This window comes from Pan paniscus, chromosome 2 (genome assembly GCF_029289425.2).
Source record: "Pan paniscus chromosome 2, NHGRI_mPanPan1-v2.0_pri, whole genome shotgun sequence".
In the NCBI taxonomy this organism is placed as follows: Eukaryota; Metazoa; Chordata; class Mammalia; order Primates; family Hominidae; genus Pan; species Pan paniscus.
This window is the reverse complement of record NC_085926.1, coordinates 194439409-194460436: the sequence shown is the minus strand read 5'-3', so window position 1 is coordinate 194460436 and position 21028 is coordinate 194439409. Positions and strand designations below refer to the sequence as shown.

At 41.3% G+C, this 21028-nt stretch overlaps 1 protein-coding gene across 1 annotated transcript; it reads right to left on the bottom strand.

Annotated features, from left to right (window-relative positions):
• Positions 1-642: 642 nt before the first annotated feature.
• FBXO45 (F-box protein 45) lies at positions 643-20747 on the bottom strand. The gene is made up of 3 exons (XM_034957976.2): positions 20430-20747; positions 11930-12286; positions 643-5570 (listed from the first exon to the last, which is right to left on the bottom strand). The coding sequence occupies exons 1-3, from the start codon at positions 20745-20747 to the stop codon at positions 5385-5387; spliced, it is 861 nt and encodes a 286-aa protein (XP_034813867.2). The 3' UTR covers positions 643-5384.
• Between the last annotated feature and the right edge of the window lie 281 nt (positions 20748-21028).

Sequence of the window (21028 nt, the reverse complement as noted above, 5' to 3'; positions counted from 1 at the left end):
TGGTAAAGCTGTCTCTGGCGTCTCTTTCCACTAAACAAAGCAAATACAGAACATTTACACCTATTTTTCTTTTACAAAATTTAAATGCTTTGGGCTGGGCACGGTGGCTCATGCCTGTAATCCCAGCACTTTGGGAGGCCGAGGCACACGGATCACCTGAGGCGGGGGTTGCAGTGAGCCGAGAGCACATCAACTGCTCTCCAGCCTGGGTGACAGAGCAAGACTTTGTCTCAAAAAAAAAAAAAAAAAATTAAAATGCTTTGAACTTTAACATATCAGGCAACTTCTTTAGCAACATCATCAACTGATTCTCTTTTAAGCTTTTGGATCACAGGAGCCGTGTATTCAGCCAGTTCAGGAATAGCAGGCCCGTCTCTCATAATTCTTGGCAAACAACTGCATTATCAAATGTCAGCAGGAGGGTGGGGTGGGGGGCAGTAGAGGCAATTGGGAAATAAGACCCTAGTGAATTACTGTTCTCTGTCCACTTTCCATTCTAAACATGGGGAATGTGGATTCTATTATTAAAGCCATGGAATTTATAGGTAAATTCCATCACCACCTCTGGCTATTAAGGCACCCCAATTTTTCTTTCTAACCAATGTGTAAAAAATGTCTTTAAATGTAAGCAATCACAGGTGGTTAATGTTTAACTTTTTATTAAGAAACTAAGGCAAAACAACAGAATTCCAAAAAATAAAGATACAGAATTCTAATTTAAATTCTAAACAAATATAAAAATCAGTTTACCAGTATTTTTGAGTAGAGGGGAGTGGCTAAATGCATTCACAGTAATTATTTCTTCCTTACCAACCTCAAGTTTGCAACCCTTTCCTTCCTGCTTCACTGGGACTAGAACAGAATTTCTCATTCATCTTTTGCTACTATAATTTTTGCTTCTATAGTCTAAAACTTCAGAGGAGCTTTTGTCTTTCTCCGCAGTTCTTTCTCTGTTCCTTCAGCAAATATGTGAGCACCTGCCTATTGGGCTTACATGTTGTAGCACAAAGATGAGTCCGTTAGAGATCCTGTCCCAGTTTAGGGGCGATATGACACCAATAAATAATCAATAAATAATTTTAAACAAAGTATAAATAAATACAGCATGAGTCAACTATAGATATATAAAACTAGGGAAATTTCAAGGAGAGATTACATTCAGCTAGAGAAACTGAGGAATGTTTTTGAGGACAGCATTTGGGCTGGGTGTGGGCTGTTCCTAATAAAGGCTTCCAAGTGGTCCTGATTATCTACCACAGTCCCAATTGTGGAACTGTGGTGGTCTCGATTTCTGGAAAGTAATCTTTTCAATGCTAACCTTTAAAACTCCTTAAATTTCTGGCCCGGCACGGTGGCTCGCACCTGTAACCCCAGCACTTTGGGAGGCGAGGTGGGGGGTGGTGGCCAGGAGTTCAAGACCAACCTGGCCAACATGGCATAAACCCCCTCTACTAAAAATACAAAGATTAGGGCCGGGCACAGTGGCTCACGCCTGTAATCCCAGCACTTTGGGAGGCTGAGGTGGGTGGATCACAAGGTCAGGAGTTCGAGACCAGCCTGGCCAACATGGTGAAACCCCGTCTCTATTAAAAATACAAAAATTAGCCAGGCATGGTGGCAGGTGCCTGTAATCCCAGCTACTCGGGAGACTGAGGCAGGAGAATCACTTGAACCCGGGAGGCAAAGGTTGCAGTGAGCTGAGATCACACCATCACACTCCAGCCTGGGCAACAGAGCAAGACTCCGTCTAAAAGAAAAAAGAAAAAAATTAGCCAGGTGTGGTGGCACATGCTACTCGGGAGGCTGAGGCACGAGAATCGCTTGAACCTGGGTGGCAAAGGTTGCAGTGAGTCAAGATCGTGCACTCCAGCCTGCGTGACTCTGTCTCCAAAAAAGAAACACACACACCACTCCCTAAGTTTCTATCTCTTCAAATTACTCACGTCTTCAAAATAACAACAAAAAAATTAATATTAATATGACAATCTACATAGTTTGGGGATTTAAAAGTTAAAGCTGGGTATAGTGGCATACACCTGTAATCCCAGCTACTTGGGAGGCTGAGGCAGGAAGACTGCTTGAGCCCAGGAGTTCAAGACCTGCCTAGGCAGTAGAATGAAACCCTGTCTCCAAAAACAAACAAAAGTTCATTATACAGAAGTAGTTTCTTTATGGTTTAGGGCTCTGCTATTTTTGAAACTCTTTCTCCAGTCAAATAATTCTAAAAGGCAGAAAATGCCTAATCACTGAACAATGATTTCAAATATTAACTGGGTAAATCTTACTTTCTTTAGGTGTCTTATTGAATCCATATCTACACTTTATGTGAATGAGGGAGATGAAATAAATGGCTTAACATTCAAGTCAAATAATGAGAAAATAATGGCAACTATGAAATGACATTAACCACAAATTCCTTGTATGAAAAGATTTAATGAATTATGAGCCATTGATCATTACAAACTTTAAGCCTTAATATTTCTTCTTTCCTATGTAAAACCAGGTAATTAAAACAGCCTGTCTCAGTATGACAGAAGACCATAGCAGGGATAATAGTAACGTCTGCTTCCACATCTGCATGCTTCGTTAACCAACCAAAGAAAGTGCTCCAGGTTTCCCAAGTCAACAAAGTATAGTCAGTTACACTTTCCCTGATCATACTATGAATTGAAACAGAACACTCCTTTGACTTTTAATAGCACTTTTCATCCACGGCACAAGCACTTTCCCATTATTTTCTCCTTTACCCTCAATATCCTTGTGAGGTAGTGAAGGGAGGGAGCAAGGATTTTTTTTTTTTTTTCTATTTTGCAGATGAGAAAACTCAAGGTGAATTTTACAACAGTGGTTCTCAACCTTGGCAGCATATTGAAATGACCAGAAAGTTTTTAAAAATCCTTATGACCAGCTCACATTCCAGACCAACATCAGAATCTTGGCATACGGAACCCAAGCATCGATGTGTCTTCCAACATTCCAAAGTGACTACAAAGTGTATACAGCCAACACTGAGAACCACTGGTTTGAATGATTTACACTCAATCTTCAGGCGCAACTGTCTTCTACCGAAATGCTCTCCTCAGCACCAATGACAAAGATATTCCATCTCCTTGAGCACTGCAGCAGTTTAAGATTTTGTAGAGCTACTACTGGGTTTTAGTGACAAATTTACGTAAATGAAGGCCCTTCATTACCCAGATGCTCATGCTGTTCACTTCAATTGCATATGATTTGCAAATGGGATATTCGGGAATTTAAATCTTTGAGATAAGAATGGCTTGTTGTTAAATATTGAGGCAATTATTTCATTCTAGGTCCAATACGCAATAACCATGTGTTTCGGTTTTCCACTCAGCACCTTCAAAACTGTTGCAAATGAATGTTTACTACCAAGACAAAAGAGACAATTATAAACCAAACTCTCAACAAAATTCGGAATGGCCACATCACAACCTGAAAAAGAAACAAGTACTTAAAGGACTTGATCACTTCCTAACAAGTCCATCTTCAGCCTGAACCACTTCTCTTGTTTAATCAAATTTTAAACTTTGCCGAACTGAGTTGTTCTACACCAAGAAAAATCAATTTCTATACCACCTACATTCTCTAATACATTTAACATATAATTTCACTCAATACAAGGAGGTTTCTTCTTAACCTGGACATCGAAAAGAATCTTTAACAGATTTCATCTTTTCAAGCAATGTATCAAATACACAATAAATACTTGTAAACTTTTCAGGTGGCAACAATAAATCTTTGTTCTATGGCTGAAATCCCTTGCTTCACAGGAGTATTGACAATCTTAACTCCCAAGGAGCAATCCAAGAATGCCGGCCAGCTGCTGGGTGTCCCTAATCAGATTTAAAACAAAACATACATACAGCAAGAACTCAGAAGTACAAAGATTTCGCTCGCCTTTGTCAATTCTTATGTATCTAAAACCATACAATTTATACTTTCATACAGAAAGATGTCTGTTTCTTTTCTAACAAAAGAAAAACTCTCAGCTCATGTGGGTTGGATTATTAATTCAAAAGCATTTTAGTGATGAGAAACAAGATTTGTAAGTCAAAATAGGAGTTAATGTTAAACTCTTCTACAACGAAACCTTCAAATATTGCCAACCTGAAGTTTTCAGCACAAGGTGTTGTATTTCAAGTCCCATGGGGGCAATTATCTATAATGAGATTAAGAATATTCTTAACCTGTTTCAGCTGGGTAAGTAAACGTTTTCTTTATAGCCCCAATAACGAGTTTGAGGCTTAGATTAGTTGCATGATGTAAACAATATGAAATTAAAAATTTTTTGATAATATCTACAGCATTTATAAGGTTACAAAATAAAAGGACCATTAATCAATTCTTTTTTCCTAGGCTCTATGACTAATAGCTTTCATATTTGAGGCCTACAAGAGCAAATGGCAATGTTCTGTGTTATGAGACACTTTCTTAGAAGGCCAAAAATAAAACTGGATACCAAAAGATACACATTACTATTATGTTGAGATCATCCTTACTGATATATGTATAATTAGAAATAGATTTGCCTTCCTTCAATCTTTAGCCAGGAGACTGAGAGATCTTTACTATGATTTTGAGAGTAAAAACAAAAACAAACCAGACTCTAACAGCTATGGGAACTGTAAGCCAAAAATAATACAAAATGAGTCAATACAACACATCTCCTCTTAAAATCCTCTTCTTTGTAGTTAACCCAGTTGTCCCCAAATGTTATTCCAATTTTGTAACCATGTAGTGGTTTTTAAGAAATTAGAACTAGAACAAAGCAACCTGTTTGTCCTTTCTTTTTTACAGTTTTTTACACACATATTATATACAACTTTTAAAATAGCTGCACAATTTTATATCTCACTTTTAGAGAAGTGCAGTCCAGGCAGACCATGCTTCTCAATATATTAAAAATATTAAATAAAACCCAACCAGTTTCATACTTTTCTAATAGTCAAGCTGGCTGGAAAAAAAGGGACTGGAGAAAGAACAGGCAGTTGTAAAATGGGATCAGTCTTCACAAACACACTACTTAAAAACTTGCTATTTCCTTGTCTTATCCCTTTGACAGCATCTCTACAATCTCACCTTTAAAGCTGGAAATAACACATTGCTAACTTAGAGACAACATCGGGTGCAACATGCATATGTCAACTGCCCACTCAACCAACTGCAACCCTGAGGATTTTTCTGGCCCAGTAGAAAGAGGAAACACGAAGATAATCTCTGCTGTAGAGCTGCTTCTCCAGTTTACGACTTCATGTGTTTTCAGGATGTTTCTTGGACATGCACGTGTGACAGTCACTTCATGGTTCTACTTCCCATAAGCAGATCTCTCCTCCATTCTGTCTGTCATCACAAGAAAGCCACTGTCATCCGTCCAAAGGTTTTCCAAGGTAAACCAAAGTCACTTCTGTGTTGCCATATACAGCAGAAACTGCTGGGTATAAGCAGACCTTTGGAAGTCCTCTAAAAGCAACCCCCAGGAACTCATATCCACGTTCAAAAGCTAAAGTCTTATCTTCCATGTCCAAGATGACTCGAATTCTTTCTCCTATCTGCAAACAGATATCAAAAGATTAGAAGAAAATCTGCCAAGGGTGTAGCTAGAAGAAACAAGACACAAATCAAGAAGTTGAAAATATTAAGAATATTATCCTGAAAGCTATCTAGAAAAATCAGAAGGGAAGCTTTCTAGTCAGGAAGAAACATCTATAAAAAAAGGACATACATCTGGCCGGGCATGGTGGCTCATGCCTGTAAATCCCAGCACTTTGGGAGGCTGAGGCGGGCGGATTGCTTGAGGCCAGGAGTTCAAGACCAGCCTGGGCAACATGGTGAAAACCCATCTCTATTAAAAATACAAAAATTAGCTGGGTGTGGTGGCGCAAAGCTGGTATCGCACCACTGCCCACTGCACTCCAGCCTAGGTAACACATCACAAATGCTTACTTTGATAGTTTTGTTTTTAAGACTCACATGGAATCTACACTTAATTACTTACAATTTAAATGTTCCACCTGAACACTACCTAGATTGACTTTATTTACTCTTTGTTTAAAGGTTTTTCTTAAGGTTAACACTAAAATCTATAACTTGGCATATTTTACCAAAAAGAGCAATCTAAATCAGCTTCTCAAATTACTATACTATACATACAATGGAACTTTTTTTTTTTTTTGAGACGGAGTCTCGCTCTGTCGCCCAGGCTGGAGTGCAGTGGTGCAATCTCAGCTCACTGCAAGCTCCGCCTCCCGGGTTCACGCCATTCTCCTGCCTCAGCCTCCCCAGTAGCTGGGACTACAGGCGCCCGCCACCACGCCCGGCTACTTTTTTGTATTTTTAGTAGAGACGGGTTTCACCGTGTTAGCCAGGATGGTCTCCATCTCCTGACCTCGTGATCCGCCTGCCTCAGACTCCCAAAGTGCTGGGATTACAGGCATGAGCCACCGCGCCCGGCCGTACAATGGAATATTATTCAGCCATAAACAGAAATGAAATTTTGATACATGCTACAACATAGATAGACCCTGAAAATATTATGCTAAGTGAAATGAGCCAGACACAAAAGGCTAAATGGTATGATTCCACCTATATAAAGTATCTAGAATACTCAAATACATATAGTTGTAGAATAGAGTTTACCAGGGGTGGGGAGTGAAGGAAATAGGGAATGAACATAATAGAGATTACGTTGGGGTGAGGAAAAAGTTTTGGGTATAGAGAGAGGTGTGTGAATGTATTTAATGCCACTGAATTGTATACTTACAAATGGTTAAAATAATAAATATGTATGTTTCACCACAATTTTAAAAATCACCATAGTAAGACACACAGCTTTTAAAGTTTACAAAGCAGTTCCACATGTAATGTGGAATCATGAATAATCCAATCTGGCTACAAATTCTAATGTAGAATATAGAATAGGCTTATTAAACAATTTGTGGTTCACAACTCTGAAACACCTGTTTGTTATAAAAAACAGCAGCACTGATTACTAAACGAAACTGGAAGCAGAATATATCCAGTTTTTTCCCATTTGGAAAAGTAAGCAAAAAAAAAAAAGGATGTTTCATCTTTTTAGTTTGCCTTTATAAAAGGATGTTGCATCTACAAAATTGGAAACAGAAAGTCCTAATGTTTGCAATCAAAATTTAATTCTACCTGATTATAACCCCTACTATTGTCATTTACTTTCCTTCACTGTATTTCCTGTTAACAGGAACTGCCAACATCTGCTTTTTTCCTCCCTTTGCCCACCTCACAGATTAACGCACACCTCATTTTATGGCTCTAAGAACCTCCAAATCATCATCACCACCACTCCTACCAACCAAATATTAACCAAGTAGAAATGAAAAGCTAATTTTGTTGGGTATTTGTGTTGTGTCGTATTTGTATTATCCCATTTAATCCTCACACTAATCCTAGGAACTATCCCTATTTTACAGAAGTTGAAACTAAGTAACGATTACTCCTGGTGAAATCTGCAAATCTGCTTCACCTTTGAGCACACAGCACGCACAAAGCCCAGGGTGGAGAAAGCGAAGTCTTACCATCTTTAGGTGCCAGGGGTAAAACGTGGGGAGATGGCAGAGCAACTGGAAACTCAGAGGAGGAACTCCAGAAGCAACAGAACCACAGAAAGGATGAACCCCAAAATCTGAGAATTAACTGCCCAAATCCCCGAGTGACCACTATATTACAAAGGCACAGGGTAAACCTCCAGGATTAAAAAAGCAGCAAAGCTGAAAAAACTGAGCAGACATTAGCTGCCACACATCACATGAGACAGAGTTTATAGTTTGAGTATAGGCAAGTTAACTGCCTACTAAAACAAGAAAACCTATACTTTTCAGAGAATAAAGCAGTTTCTAGAAACAAAACATTCAGGAGTTACTACTACATATTATCTACACATCTAGGTTTCAGTTAAAAAAATTACTAGATATGAAAAGAAACAGGAAAGTGTGATTCATATTTAGGGGAAAAAAGCAATCAATAGAAGCTGAACCCTATTGATTCACTGAACACAAGTGGGCCTAAGTGTTGGATTTGGTAAAGACTTCAAAGCAGCTGTTATAAATATGTCCAAAGATTTTTTTAAAAATATAGTATAAGTAAATAAATAAGGAATCTCGAAAAGGAAATTTACTCTAAAAAAGAACCAGGCCCAGTGTGGTGGCTCACGCCTGTAATCCCAGTACTTTCACTTTGGGAGGCCGAGGCGGGCGGATCATGAGGTCAAGAGATCGAGACCATCCTGGCCAACATGGTGAAACCTCATCTCTACTAAAAATACAAAAATTAGCTGGGCATGGTGGCACACACCTGTAGTCCCAGCTACTCAGGAGGCTGAGGCAGAAGAATCACTTGAACCCGGGAGTCGGTGGCTGCAGTGAGCCCAGATCGTGCCACTGCACTCCAGCCTGGCGACAGAGTGAGACTCTGTTTCAAAAAAAAAAAAAAAAAAAAGGAAAAAGAAAAAAAAGAAAATTCTAAAGCTGAAGTGTACAATAAGCAAAATTTACTAGCCCAGTTCAATAGCAGAGGTGAGATGGCAAAAGAAAAAAATTTATAACCTTGAAGACAGAACAGAAATTATCTAATTTAGGTCAAGCCCAGTGGTTCATGCCTATAATCCCAGCACTTTGGGAGACTGAGGCAGGCAGCTGCTTGAGCTCAGGAGTTCGAAACCAGCCTGGGCAAAATGGCAAAACCCTGTCTCTACAAAAAATACAAATATTAGCCAGGCATTGGTGGGGAGCACCTGTAGTCCCAGCTACTCTGGAGGCTGAGGTGGGACGATCACTTTAGCCTGGGAGGCAGAGGTTTCAGTGAGCCAAGATCATCACGCCACTGCACCACTGCACCACTCCAGCCGAGGTGTCAGAGCGAGACCCTATCTCAAAAAAAAAAAAAAAAAAAAAAAGGAAAAGAAATTATCTAATGCAAAGATTAGAGAGAAACAAGGTTGGGGGAAAAAACAAGAACATAGTTTTAGAGGCAGAGATAAGGACAACATCAAGCAGTCCAACACTTACATTAAAGGTAAATGAACTAAACACTTAAAAGTCAGAGACCGAAGCTGGGTGCAGTGGCTCACACCTGTAATCCCAGCAATTGGGAGGCCAAGGCAGGTGGATCACTTGAGGTTGGGAGTTCGAGACCAGCCTGACCAACATGGAGAAACCCCGTCTCGCCAGGCATGGTGGCTCATGCCTGTAATCCGAGCACTTTGGGAGGCTGAGGCAGGCGGATCACGAGGTCAGGAGTTCGAGACCAGCCTGGCCAACGTGGTGAAACCCCGTCTCTACTAAAAATACAAAAATTAGCTGGGTGTGGTGGCGCATGCCTGTAATCCCAGCTACCCAAGAGGCTGAGGTAGGAGAACTGCTTGAACCGGGACCCGGGAGGCAGAGGTTGCGGTGAGCTGAGATCATGCCATTGCACTCCAGCATGGGCAACAAGAGTGAAACTCTGTCTCAAAAAGAGAAAAAAAAAAAAAGAAACCCCTTCTCTACTAAAAAAATATAAAATTAAATTAGCTGGGCGTGGTTTAGAGGCGCATGCCTCTAATCCCAGCTACTAGGGAGGCTGAGGCAGGAGAATCACTTGAACCTGGGAGGTGGAGGTTGCGGTGAGCCGAGATTGCGCCATTGCACTTCCAGCCTGGGCAACAAGAGTGAAACTCCGTCTCAAAAAAAAAAAAGTCAGAGACAGAGACTGGGTTAGACAAAAATCAAGATCCAACTATGTGCTGTGTAGCAGCTCCACTTTAAATACAAAGACAGATTGACAGAGGATTACTAGAGTCAAAGGAAGTCATTTCATAATAAAAGAATAAATCAGGCAGGGAGATATAACAATTAGAAATGTATATGCACCAGTAGTAACAGAGCTCCAAAATACATGAAGCAAACACTGAGAGAACTAAAAGAAGAAAGACAAATTAGCAAGGATAGATGGAGATTTCAATACTCCTCTCAGTAAATAACAGAAGGGTAGAAAAAAATCAGTAACACTATGTAAGACTTGAACATTATCAATCGACTTCGCCTAATTCTCATTTACAGAATATTCCATTCAGCAAAAGAATATACATTTTTTCAAGCACACATGGGACACTCATCCAGACAGACCACATATTAGAATAAAACAAATCTCAATAAATTTAAAAGGACTAAAACCATAGAGCATGTTCTCTGAAAAACAGACTTAAGGACTTTCACTTACAAAATCATTACAAGGGTGGCGACAGGACTTCGTTTTTAGTGATAAAGTCTACACACCCTTCTCCTTATAGTATCCGCAGAGCCTAAAAGGATAGTGAGGAAACATTCCATGAAAAAAATCCTTGCAGCTTTTATACCTCAGAAAATGGGATGTATTTTTGGTTCTTCTGCTTTAGTATGCCTGACTTGAGGTCATTACTGAGGCTGGAACTTTCACGCCACAGGTGGCTCTGAAATATGCAATCTATAGTTCTTTAAAGACTTCCAATTTCTTATCAGATTATTGTATATTACACCCTGTTAAGTCTGTAGTAATAAATACGGCTTTTACAAATAGGAACTATAATTTTAACTTGAGTCAAATGAGTATGCCTTAAGCCTAAGATGAAAAGAATAAAAAATACAGCAGTTTGCCTGAATTTGCCTGTCTCTGCAGAACTCACTGATGCCTCCAGGGGCTTTGAATCCACAAACATGTGCATGCACAGAGCTGTATTTACTGGGGTAAGGAGCCTAGAAAAAGATTTGGATGTGCCGTGATACAGGAAAGATGACCATCTAGAGCAGGGGTATTCAATCCTTTGGCTTCCCTGGGCCACACTGGAAGAATTGTTTTGGGCCACACATAAAATACACTAACACTAAAGATAGCTAATCAGCTTTAAAAAAAAAAATTGCAAAAAAATCTCATAATGTTTTAAGAAAGTTTATGAATTTGCATTGGGTCGCAATCAAAGCCATCTTGGGCTGCATGCAGGCTGTGGGTTGGACAAGCTTGATATAGAGCATGAACTGGCAAACTACAGCCCCTGGACCAAATCTGTCCTGCAGCCCATAAATAAGGTCTATGGAATACAGCCATGTTCGTTCATTTACGTATTATCGATGACTGCTTTTGTACTATAAATAGAGTTGAAACTCGTGATAGATCCTTACCTTGAAAATAACATTAAAAAAAAAAAGTTGTGACAGAGACCATATGGACTGCAAAGCCTTAAAGATTTACTATGTGGCCCTTACAAAAAGGTTTGCCAACCCCTGAACTGGAGCAAAAATAGGCTGCTTAAAGTTGTATTAGGAAACAAATATTGAGATAGATCATTTATACATTTATTTAAAAATGGTCAAAAAATCTCCTTGAGGCTGGGCATGGTGGCTCACGCCTGTAATCCCAGCACTTTGGGAGGCCGAGGCAGGTGAATCACGAGGTTAGGAGTCCAAGACCAGCCTGGCCAAGATGGTGAAACCCTGTCTCTACTAAAAATACAAAAATTAGCCAGGCATGGTGGTGCGCGCCTGTAATCCCAACTACTGAGGCTGAGGCAGAGAACTGCTTGAACCTGGGAGGTGCAGGTTGCAGTGAGCCGAGTTGGTGCCACTGCACTCTAGCCTGGGCAACAGAGTGAGATTCTGTCTAAAAAAAAAAAAAAAAAAAAAAAAGAATATTTTTCTGCATAGCCAAAATCAAAATATAACACCCAACAAAATTAACTATAACCCCCTAACATTAAAAAAAAAAAAAAACTCCTTGAAGTCTGGGTATCTGAAAAAATAAAAAAATAATAAAAATAAAAATTACCAAAAAGACAAACAAAACTGCTATATAAAAATTTGTAAATTTAAAACAAATTAAGGCGTGATTTGACAAAGGCCCATACTTGAGAAAAACTCCAGTTTCTCACCTGATATTTTGGTGCGTTGTTGCACTGTGGAAAACTGCCATTGACTTCTCCATTATGTAGTAGATTATTGTCCACCAGATTCCAGCCCCAGCTCTGGTCATCACTGCCCAGCAATGCCACATAACCTTGGCACTGCATGGGGGCCCGTTTCGTGGCAATTCCAATCACTGCCACAGTGCCCAGAGGGCCCTCCCACCACACTTCCCATGCATGGCGGCCCTCACTGAAACCAATCTTGGTCCTTGCACCATCAGTGCTCTGAGCAATGGGGTTTCGATGTAAAGTAAAGCCATTCTTCTTAATGTAGACATTCCTGGAGCAGTCATTAGTGCTGAAGGCATGTTGAAAAGCACGTATCTAAAAAGATGAAAAACAGACCAAATAAATAACAATTTTATTTTTCTTAAATATTAAAAATTACCCAAACTTCACGCTGTATGTTTTTAAATAACGAAGTTATATATTTTAAAATAACACAAGTATTTCCAAATAATGGCTGAAGTTTCAGGATGGAATACTAACAGAATAAATAACATTAAAAATAACTGCCAACCGTTTCATCACTGACCAAAATTTTAAATTGTAGTATTTCCTCAAACAGACTTCTTAAAACATCAAAAGATACAAAAAAAAAAAAATCCTTATATCTTACAGATAATACTGAAACGTTTATGGATAAAATAATGGTATCTGGGAATTGCTTTGAAATATCCAGAGATGGAGTGGGAGAGTGTGCAATAGAAACATGAAACTAGACTGGCCATAAATTAATCATTGGCAAAGCTTGGTGATGGGTATAAGGAAGTTCACCAAACTATTTTCTCTACTTTTGTTTATATTTGATATTTTTATACCAAAAAGTTGAGATGTACAGTTTTCATATGGGCAATGCTGTCATCAAAAAGAATTATATTTTACATAAAACAGAAACTTTAATCCTAGCAGCTCTAAAGTTTATGAAAAATTTTAGTAAACACAAACTACCTTAGATCCTCAGCCTACTTGCTGGATATGACTTATACAATAAAAAAACCACCAATCTCATTTTACCAAATCAAATAATCCCCTAGATAGCATCTAGGTTCAACTACTAGAATTTATGAAGAGAAGCTATCAATAAGACAAGTTAGTTGACTCTTCAGTAAATACAAAGGTTTACACTTCCAAAATAAAGAGGGTATGAAAATAGCTCTTCTATACAAACAACAACAATTTCTCATAAACAATTTTAAACTTTTAGTTTGTGTATTTTAAATTTTTTTTAGACAACGTCACACTCTGTCACCCAGACTGGAGTGCAGTGGCACAATCATAGCGCACTGCAGCCTTGAACTCCTTGGCTCAAGTGATACTCCCATCTCAGTCTTCCGAGTAGCTGGGGTTACAGGTTCGAGTCACTACGCCTGCCTGGCTAGTATGTTTTTAAAAAATCCCTTCTCTACTTTAGTCAAACTACCCAAAGCAGTGGAAGGCTGGGACCTATGCTTCAGCTAACCTGAGAAATCAACTCCAGAGGCACAGAATGTCAGCATTTAGGAAGACCCTTAAAGGTCACCTAGTCCTTCTCAGGGATTTCAACCGCGAGTTAGTGCAAGAGGTCCAAAGAGAGATCAAGGATCCAGTCCCCTCACCACCTGTTCGTTTACCATTCGCTGGCACTCTACTGTTTCAGTGAGCTGCAGAACGCAGATTTAAAAACAGAGAACTATTTGTTTCCAGTATCCCATGCATTCACAATAAAACTGAGGCATTCCCAATGTTTTTCCTATCTGCTCGTATTATAAAATACTTTAAGGCACTTATAAGACCAAAACATAAGATTCAATGAAGGGGCCGGGCGCGGTGGCTCACCCCTGCAATCCCAGCACTTTGGGAAGGCAAGGTGGGCAAATCGCCTGAACTCGGAGTTCAAGACTAGCCTGGGCAACATGGCGAAACCCCAACTCTAGTAAAAATACAAAAAATTAGCTGGGCGTGGCAGTGCACGCTTGTAATCCCAGCTACTTGGAAGGCTGAGGCAGAAGGAATGCTTGAGCCCAGGAGGCAGAGGATGCAGTGAGCCAAAATCACACCACTGCACTCCAGCCTGGGTGACAAAGCGAGACCCTGTCTCAAAAAAAAAAAAAAACAAAGAAAAGAAAGGAAAAGAAGATTAAATGGGGAAGGAACGTGTCCCCAAAATAGCAAATACTGTCTGAATAACTCAAGAGAATAATATCAATAATTCACTATAAAATATTTAATTAATATTTCCCTATGCCTACTCCCCAATTCTTATAAATTCCAATTTCACATTGACACTATTGACAACCTCTTCCTTAAACTTCCTTTTCTTTTTTTTTTTTTTTTGAGACAGAGTCTCACTCTGTCACCCAAGCTGGAGTGCAGTGGCTCAATCTCAGCTCACTGCAACCTCTGCCTCCTGGGTTCAAGCGATTCTCCTGTCTCAGCCTCCCCCAAGTAGCTGGGATTACAGACGAGCACCACCACACCCGGCTAATTTTTGAATTTTGAATAGAGACAGGGTTTCACCATGTTGGCCAGGCTGGTCTCAAACTCCTGACCTCAGGTGATCCACCTGCCTTGGCCTCCGCAAGTGCTGGGATTACAGGCGTGAGCCACCACGCCCGGCCCTCTCTTCCTCAAACTTCTATGACATCTTCCTATTTCCCTGGACTGATCCTGTATCATTTCCTTTTTTGGTGACCACCCTTCCTCTGCCCCAACCAAATTCTCCAAACTCAGTCCTCAACTCTCTATCTGAATTATTTCCAGACCTGTCTTTCTAAAACAGCACCTTTACTACATCTCATCCCAGTTCTATAACCTCTGGTAGTTCCATACTTAGTACCATTACCAACTGCAAATTCTTCTGCCTGGCTTTCACAGCCCTCCAAATCTGATTCTTCCTATTTCCCTTTCTACCTTGATGATGTTCTTCTTGCTGAAAGTATTATATGTGCTTTCTTCTCCCACACATTCTCTAAGATCACCTCTATTAAGCTATTCTTAACCAGGGCCACCCAATTCCCTTGATGTCTCTCTCTGCCGGGTGCTTGCCCACCACTTTCTGTGCCACGTAACAATTTAGCGGCTCTTATTTTCTAACACACCTTTAACCACTGAGTCTAGTACAAAATAACTTGCAAAAAAAATCTAATCTAATCTAAATTGATCACACCTCAGTAGGAAATAGAGGACAGAAGAACATGTCAAGCAACACGATGATAATGAAATCCGCAAAATCGAGCTGAGAGTAAACAACCTTGTTTCCTCAACAAATAAGATGGGAGGTTGGGGAGATGGTGAGTGAATATGTAGACTAAAATAGCCTTAAGAGACATATCAACCTTTGCCATGGGACCCTTATATAGATCTTGATTATATAAAATATAAGTTTAAAATGCAACATTTAACATTTATGAGACAACTGGCAATTTGAACACTGCATTTTTGATATTAAGGAATTAATGTACATTTATATTTAGATGTGATAACCATATTGTGATTACATTAAGTGTCTTTATTTTTTAGAAACAGATACTGGAAACTTCATATGAAATGGGAAAATAGGCCGGGCATGGTGGCTCACACCTATAATCCCAGCACTTCAGGAGGCCGAGGCAGGCGGATCACGAGGTCAAGAGATCGAGACCGTTCTGGTCAACATGGTGAAAGCCTGTCTCTACTAAAAATACAAAAATTAGCTGGACGTAGTGGCAGGCTCCTGTAATCCAAGCTACTTGGGAGGCTGAGGCAGGAGAATCAATTAAATCCAGGAGGCAGAGGTTGCAGTGAGCTGAAATTGTGCCACTGCGCTCCAGCCTGGGCAACAGAGCAAGACTCTGTCTCAAAAAAAAAAAAAAAAAAAAAAGGAAAATAAAGACCAAATTAATAAATTAAAAACAACCCATAGCCTCACAGTCCCATGCACAACCTGAATTTTGTTATGGCAAAAGCAGCATGAAGACCTAGCTTAAAATCTAAGTCTGAACTTTAGAGAATTCTCATCAGATGCCAAGTATGACTGAAATAATTAATGCTACGGGGTGATATGTAAAACATGAACTTAAAAAAAAAACAACTAAACAGATTAATAAACTCCACTTTCCTGTTCTATGCTATCCCTAAACCTTTTCCTATCATGCTCTGTTGTCCAGGCTCCTGGGAAAATCCATTTGACACCTCCATCTTCCTCATCCCATTCACCCAGTCAGCTGTCTACCTATGTATATTGTTTTCTACGACAGCTCTCCAGCCATCCCCTTCTCTCCTCGACGTACCTGTTCCGGTCTTAAGTATCTCTGGTATAGGCACTAACCGCTGCCCTCTCCAACTCATCTATGGCCTAGTCTTTTTGAAGTAGAGCCTTTGTCACTCTGCTATTCAAACTTCTATGGTTTACAACTGTAGTACAAAACCCAAACTATAGACTGAAGGCTCTATTTCAAAGCCCTCCATGATATACCTAGTCCCATAATATAGCTTCATAATATTTCCCACTACTTCCTTTCACTCAATCTAACTATATTATTTTATATGTTTAGCGCAGATCTCTCCTCTAAGCTCCAACCTCCAACAGCTGCCTATTGGAGATCTCTGTCTCAAAAATACTGTAAATGCTGCTCTCCCAAAACTGAACTCACTGCCATTTCTTCGAAACCTAGCCCACCAGCCTGGGCAACATAATGAGACATCTCTACAAAAAAAAAATAATAATAAAAATTAGCTGGGCATGGTGGCACATGCCTGTAGTCCCAGCCACACAGAAGGCTGAAGCGGGAGGATCGCTTGAGCCCAGGAGTTCAAGGCTGCAGTGAGCTATGATCATTCCACTGCACTCCAGCCAGGGCAACAGAGCAAGACCTCATCTCAAAAAAAAAATCTAGATCGAATGATCTCTACATTATGTGAGCCAAATACTAGGAGTCATCCTTACCACTTCCCTCTTCCTCATCCCTATTTCAAATCTATTGCCAATTCTATAGATTTTACTTACTAAATCTGCCCATTTCTATCTCCTCCACTACCTATTTCCTAATTGATCTACCATATTTCTAAGGTCCCCTTCCAACCAACAATTTAGTTCTCCACACTAAAGTCAGAAATAATATCTTAAAATGCAAAATAATCATATCACCAATCCCCACACCTCAAATCCTTCTTGCTTACAACTCAAAATGGCTTCCCTACGCTTTGGGCCCAGTCCACTTCTTCCATCTTATCTCAAACCAGCATCACCTTTGCTCTCTGTGCTCCAGCCACATTGACATATTTTCCATCCCTCACACTCATAAGGTTCCCTCCTGGAAGGCTGTTCTCTCTCCCCTTGGCCTACTTATCATCCTTCAGGTCTCAGTACATGGATCTGAGAAAGCCTTCCCTACCTCTCCACCAGGTTAAATCCTCCACTACTGACAATCAGAGCACTAGGTATTTTTCCTTCATACTACTTACCAGATGCGGTTTTACATCTGTGTGATTATTTGATTAATATCCATTTCCCCTACTAGACTGTAAGCTCCATAAGGCAAGACATCCATTAAGAGTCTGTGTTTGTTTTATTTGCCATTGCATCTGCAAATGAGCATAGTGCCTGGCACTCATTTTTTTAAATAAAAATAGATGTTGTACAAACCCTTTACTCTCCTCTTGTCCTGCTTCTGCTCAGAGTACTTCCTCTTCCTAAAATACTAAACTCCTCCTCATCTTTAAAATTCAGCTCAAATATAAGCTCAACCTCAAATCTCCTCCAATCCTCCACTCAGTTTGTAAATTCCTCCTTTCACTGAACTTCTAGTATACTTTTTGATGTCTGTAACAGTAAGGAGCAATTTCTACCACACTTAACAGTTCTTTCTATACATTTTTCTCTCCTCTACTAGATTGAAAGACTTTCCTACTAGACTATTTGACTCCTTCTGAATTAATCTTTTATCCTCAAAATATTCAAGGGAAGTCCTACAATGTGTGAATGAACAGTGATTGGTACAAGTCTACAACATCTATAATGCACATAGCAGAAAAGCAAAGTATTAAAAACCTCAGAAACCTAAAATATCTCTGGAAGGATACAAAAGAAAAAGTAAGACAGGTTGCATACATGGAGAGGAACCGGGTAGCTGAGCGACAAGGATGAAAGGAAAACATTTTGCTTGATATCATTTTGCTTCTATTGAAGCTTGACTCACACGAACACATTATCTATTATATATTATAATATGAATCTTGAATCATGTGAACATTTCTATTACAAGTCAATTATCAAAACAACAACTCCTAATTTAGGCTGGGTGCAGTGGCTAATGCCTGTAACCCCAGCACTTTGGGAGGCTGAGGCGGGAAGATCGCTTGAGCCCAGGAGTTTGAGACCAGCTTAGGCAACAAGGTGAGACCCCGTGTCTCTAAAAAATAAAAAATTAGCCAGTGTGGTGGCACATGACTGCAGTTCCAGCTACTCGGGAGGCTAAGCTAAGGAGGATCCCTTGAGCTCAGGAGGTCGAGGATGCAGTGAGCTATGATTGTGCCACTGCACTGCAGCCTGGGCGACAGAGTTTTGTTGTTTTGTTGTCTCAAAAACAACAAAAACTCCTAGTTTAAAATAAGTAAAAACAATAAACTTTACGGAAAAATAAAAACTAAATAAAATTTATGAAACCGATACATTTATCAAAGTAGGACAAAATTCCAATCGTCTGTACTCACCTATATAAATTACAACCAGTATCCACTGAATAGCCACCACGCACAAATAGTCCTAGTAAATTACTGTTATTTCGCTTAATAGAAAAACAAATTGAGGCCGGGCGCATGAGCTCACGCCTGTAATCCCAGCACTTTGGGGGGCCAAGGCGACGGATCACGAGGTCAGGAGATTGAGACCATGCTGGTTAACACGGTGAAACCCTGTCTCTACTGAAAGTACAAAAAATTAGCCGGGCGTGGTGGCGGGCGCCTGTAATCCCAGCTACTCAGGAGGCTGAGGCAGGAGAATGGCGTGAACCCGGGAGGCGGAGGTTGCAGTGAGCTGAGATTGCGCCACTGCACTCCAGCCTGGGTGACAGAGCGAGACTCCGTCTCAAAAAGAAAAAGAAAAAGAAAAAAGAAACAACTTGATCGTTTACATATTTAATGGCAATGCTCCCTATCTTCTATAACTAAAACCGGTTTTACTACATAAGTATAAATTTTACATGCTTCACATGAAAAAAAAATTTTTACTTCTTACTCCGACCCCTGTTGGCGAGCTAGCATTAAAAAGGGCTGTTATCGCGCGGTGGCTCACGCCTCTAATCCCAGCACTCTGGGAGGCCGAGGAGGGCGGATCACCTGAGGTCGGGAGTTCGAGGCCAGCCTAACCAACATGAAGAAACCCCAACTCTACTAAAAATACAAAATTAGCCGGGCATGGTGGCGCATGCCTGTAATCCCAGCTACTCGGGAGGCTGAGGCAAGACAATCGCTTGAACCTGGAAGGCGGAGGTTGCGGTGAGCCGAGATCACGCCATTGCACTCCGTCTCAAAAAAGAAAAAGGGGATGATGTTATCATTTTAGTTACTAATGCATTTATTATGTTTAATACATTGCAATCAAACTTTATCTTCTCTTCTTATATATGATCTTGGTTGACTGCTATACTGAATAGCTGTTAACCATTCAACTCAACTCAAGGCCAAGACCCTTTGTTTATACCGCCTGAGAGTCCTTTCAGCCCTACCACAACGTGTTCCTTGACATTTTTATTTTGTGTATGAAGGCGGGCGGAATATGCAGGAAGGATGCAGCGAAACTGTAATCAGCACGTTAGATGACAAATAGAAAAAGAGAGACACCATCAATGTGGAACTATTAAAAAGTTAGCAAGGAAACAGCCAATAACAGTAGGACAAAGCAGTATGTTAGGTGGTGCCCGTGGACGTTCTATAAAAGCCTGTATCTTGTAAGTGAGCAGGATGACTAGAACTACACTCACTTGTAAGCCTCCAATATAGTGGAGGGAACTAAAGAGAACTTGGGGGAAAATAATGAAAAAAAAATGGTTAAAAATCAGAGCTTGGAAAAGATGAGATAAACGTGGAGTGAAAGCAAACTAGAAACTTAGAAACTTAGAAACTAAGCCCATGTTAAGGTAGCCGGGATTATTTAATATAATGAAGTCTATTTGGAGGCCAGGGAGAAAATTAGGAAGAGGGCATTAAAAGGTACAAGAGTGGTGGTCTGTCTTTAACGGGGAAAACTGTCAAAAGTTGAATGAGTGATGCAAACTACCTAGTTGTTTGAAAAGTGGATCACGGAAGTGGGATGGGTTAAGGAGCAGAACTTCGAGCCAAAGAAAAGAGAATCTTTATCTTGGGGGGAGGTGAGGAAGATATTGACCGGAGCCGTGGAAAGGCGGGCTGGTGAGGCGAAGCTTCTGACTCAGAAGCTCGGATGAGAAACACCGCGAACGACGCCGGGGAGCGGGACTGGGGGCAGCGGTGTGGCCCGGGGCTCTCTCACCTTGGCCTTGTAGCTGGGCAGGTTGCAGAGGATGTCCGTGCGCAGAGCCTCTTCTGCCAGGCTGCGGGCGCACAGGCTCCGCCACACCTCGCTGTTCTCATCGCCGTGCAGGCAGCGGTACCAGTGCTTGCACACCAGGGCGCAGCTCCGCAGCTCCGACAGCTCCAGGTAAGAGAACACCAACTCCAGCACCCGGCTGGGCAGCCGGCCCCCGGCCCCCGCGGCCCCAGAGCCCGAGCCCGCGCCCGCGCCCGCGCCGCCGCCGCTACAGCCAGCGCCGCCCGAGGCTGCCCCAGCCCCCGGGGCCGGCGCCGCCATCGCCTCACCAGCCGGCCCTAGGGCCGCCGCTGCCGCCGCCGCTTCCCGCCGTCTCTGCTCGGAAGGCCAAGCCTCGCCCGGAGACCGGAGCGGCTCGCTCACCGCCCCTTTCGGTGCCAACCGCCGGCGCCTCCACCACTCCCGCCCCTGCCCGGGGGCGTCCGCCGCGCGCCCCGCCTCACTGAGGGCAGACGCGCCGGCTGCAGGGGCGTCCTCCGCCCCTCCCCCGCGGCTCAGCGCGGGCGCCGAAACCGCCCGACTCGCCCGGCCTCTCCGCGGCG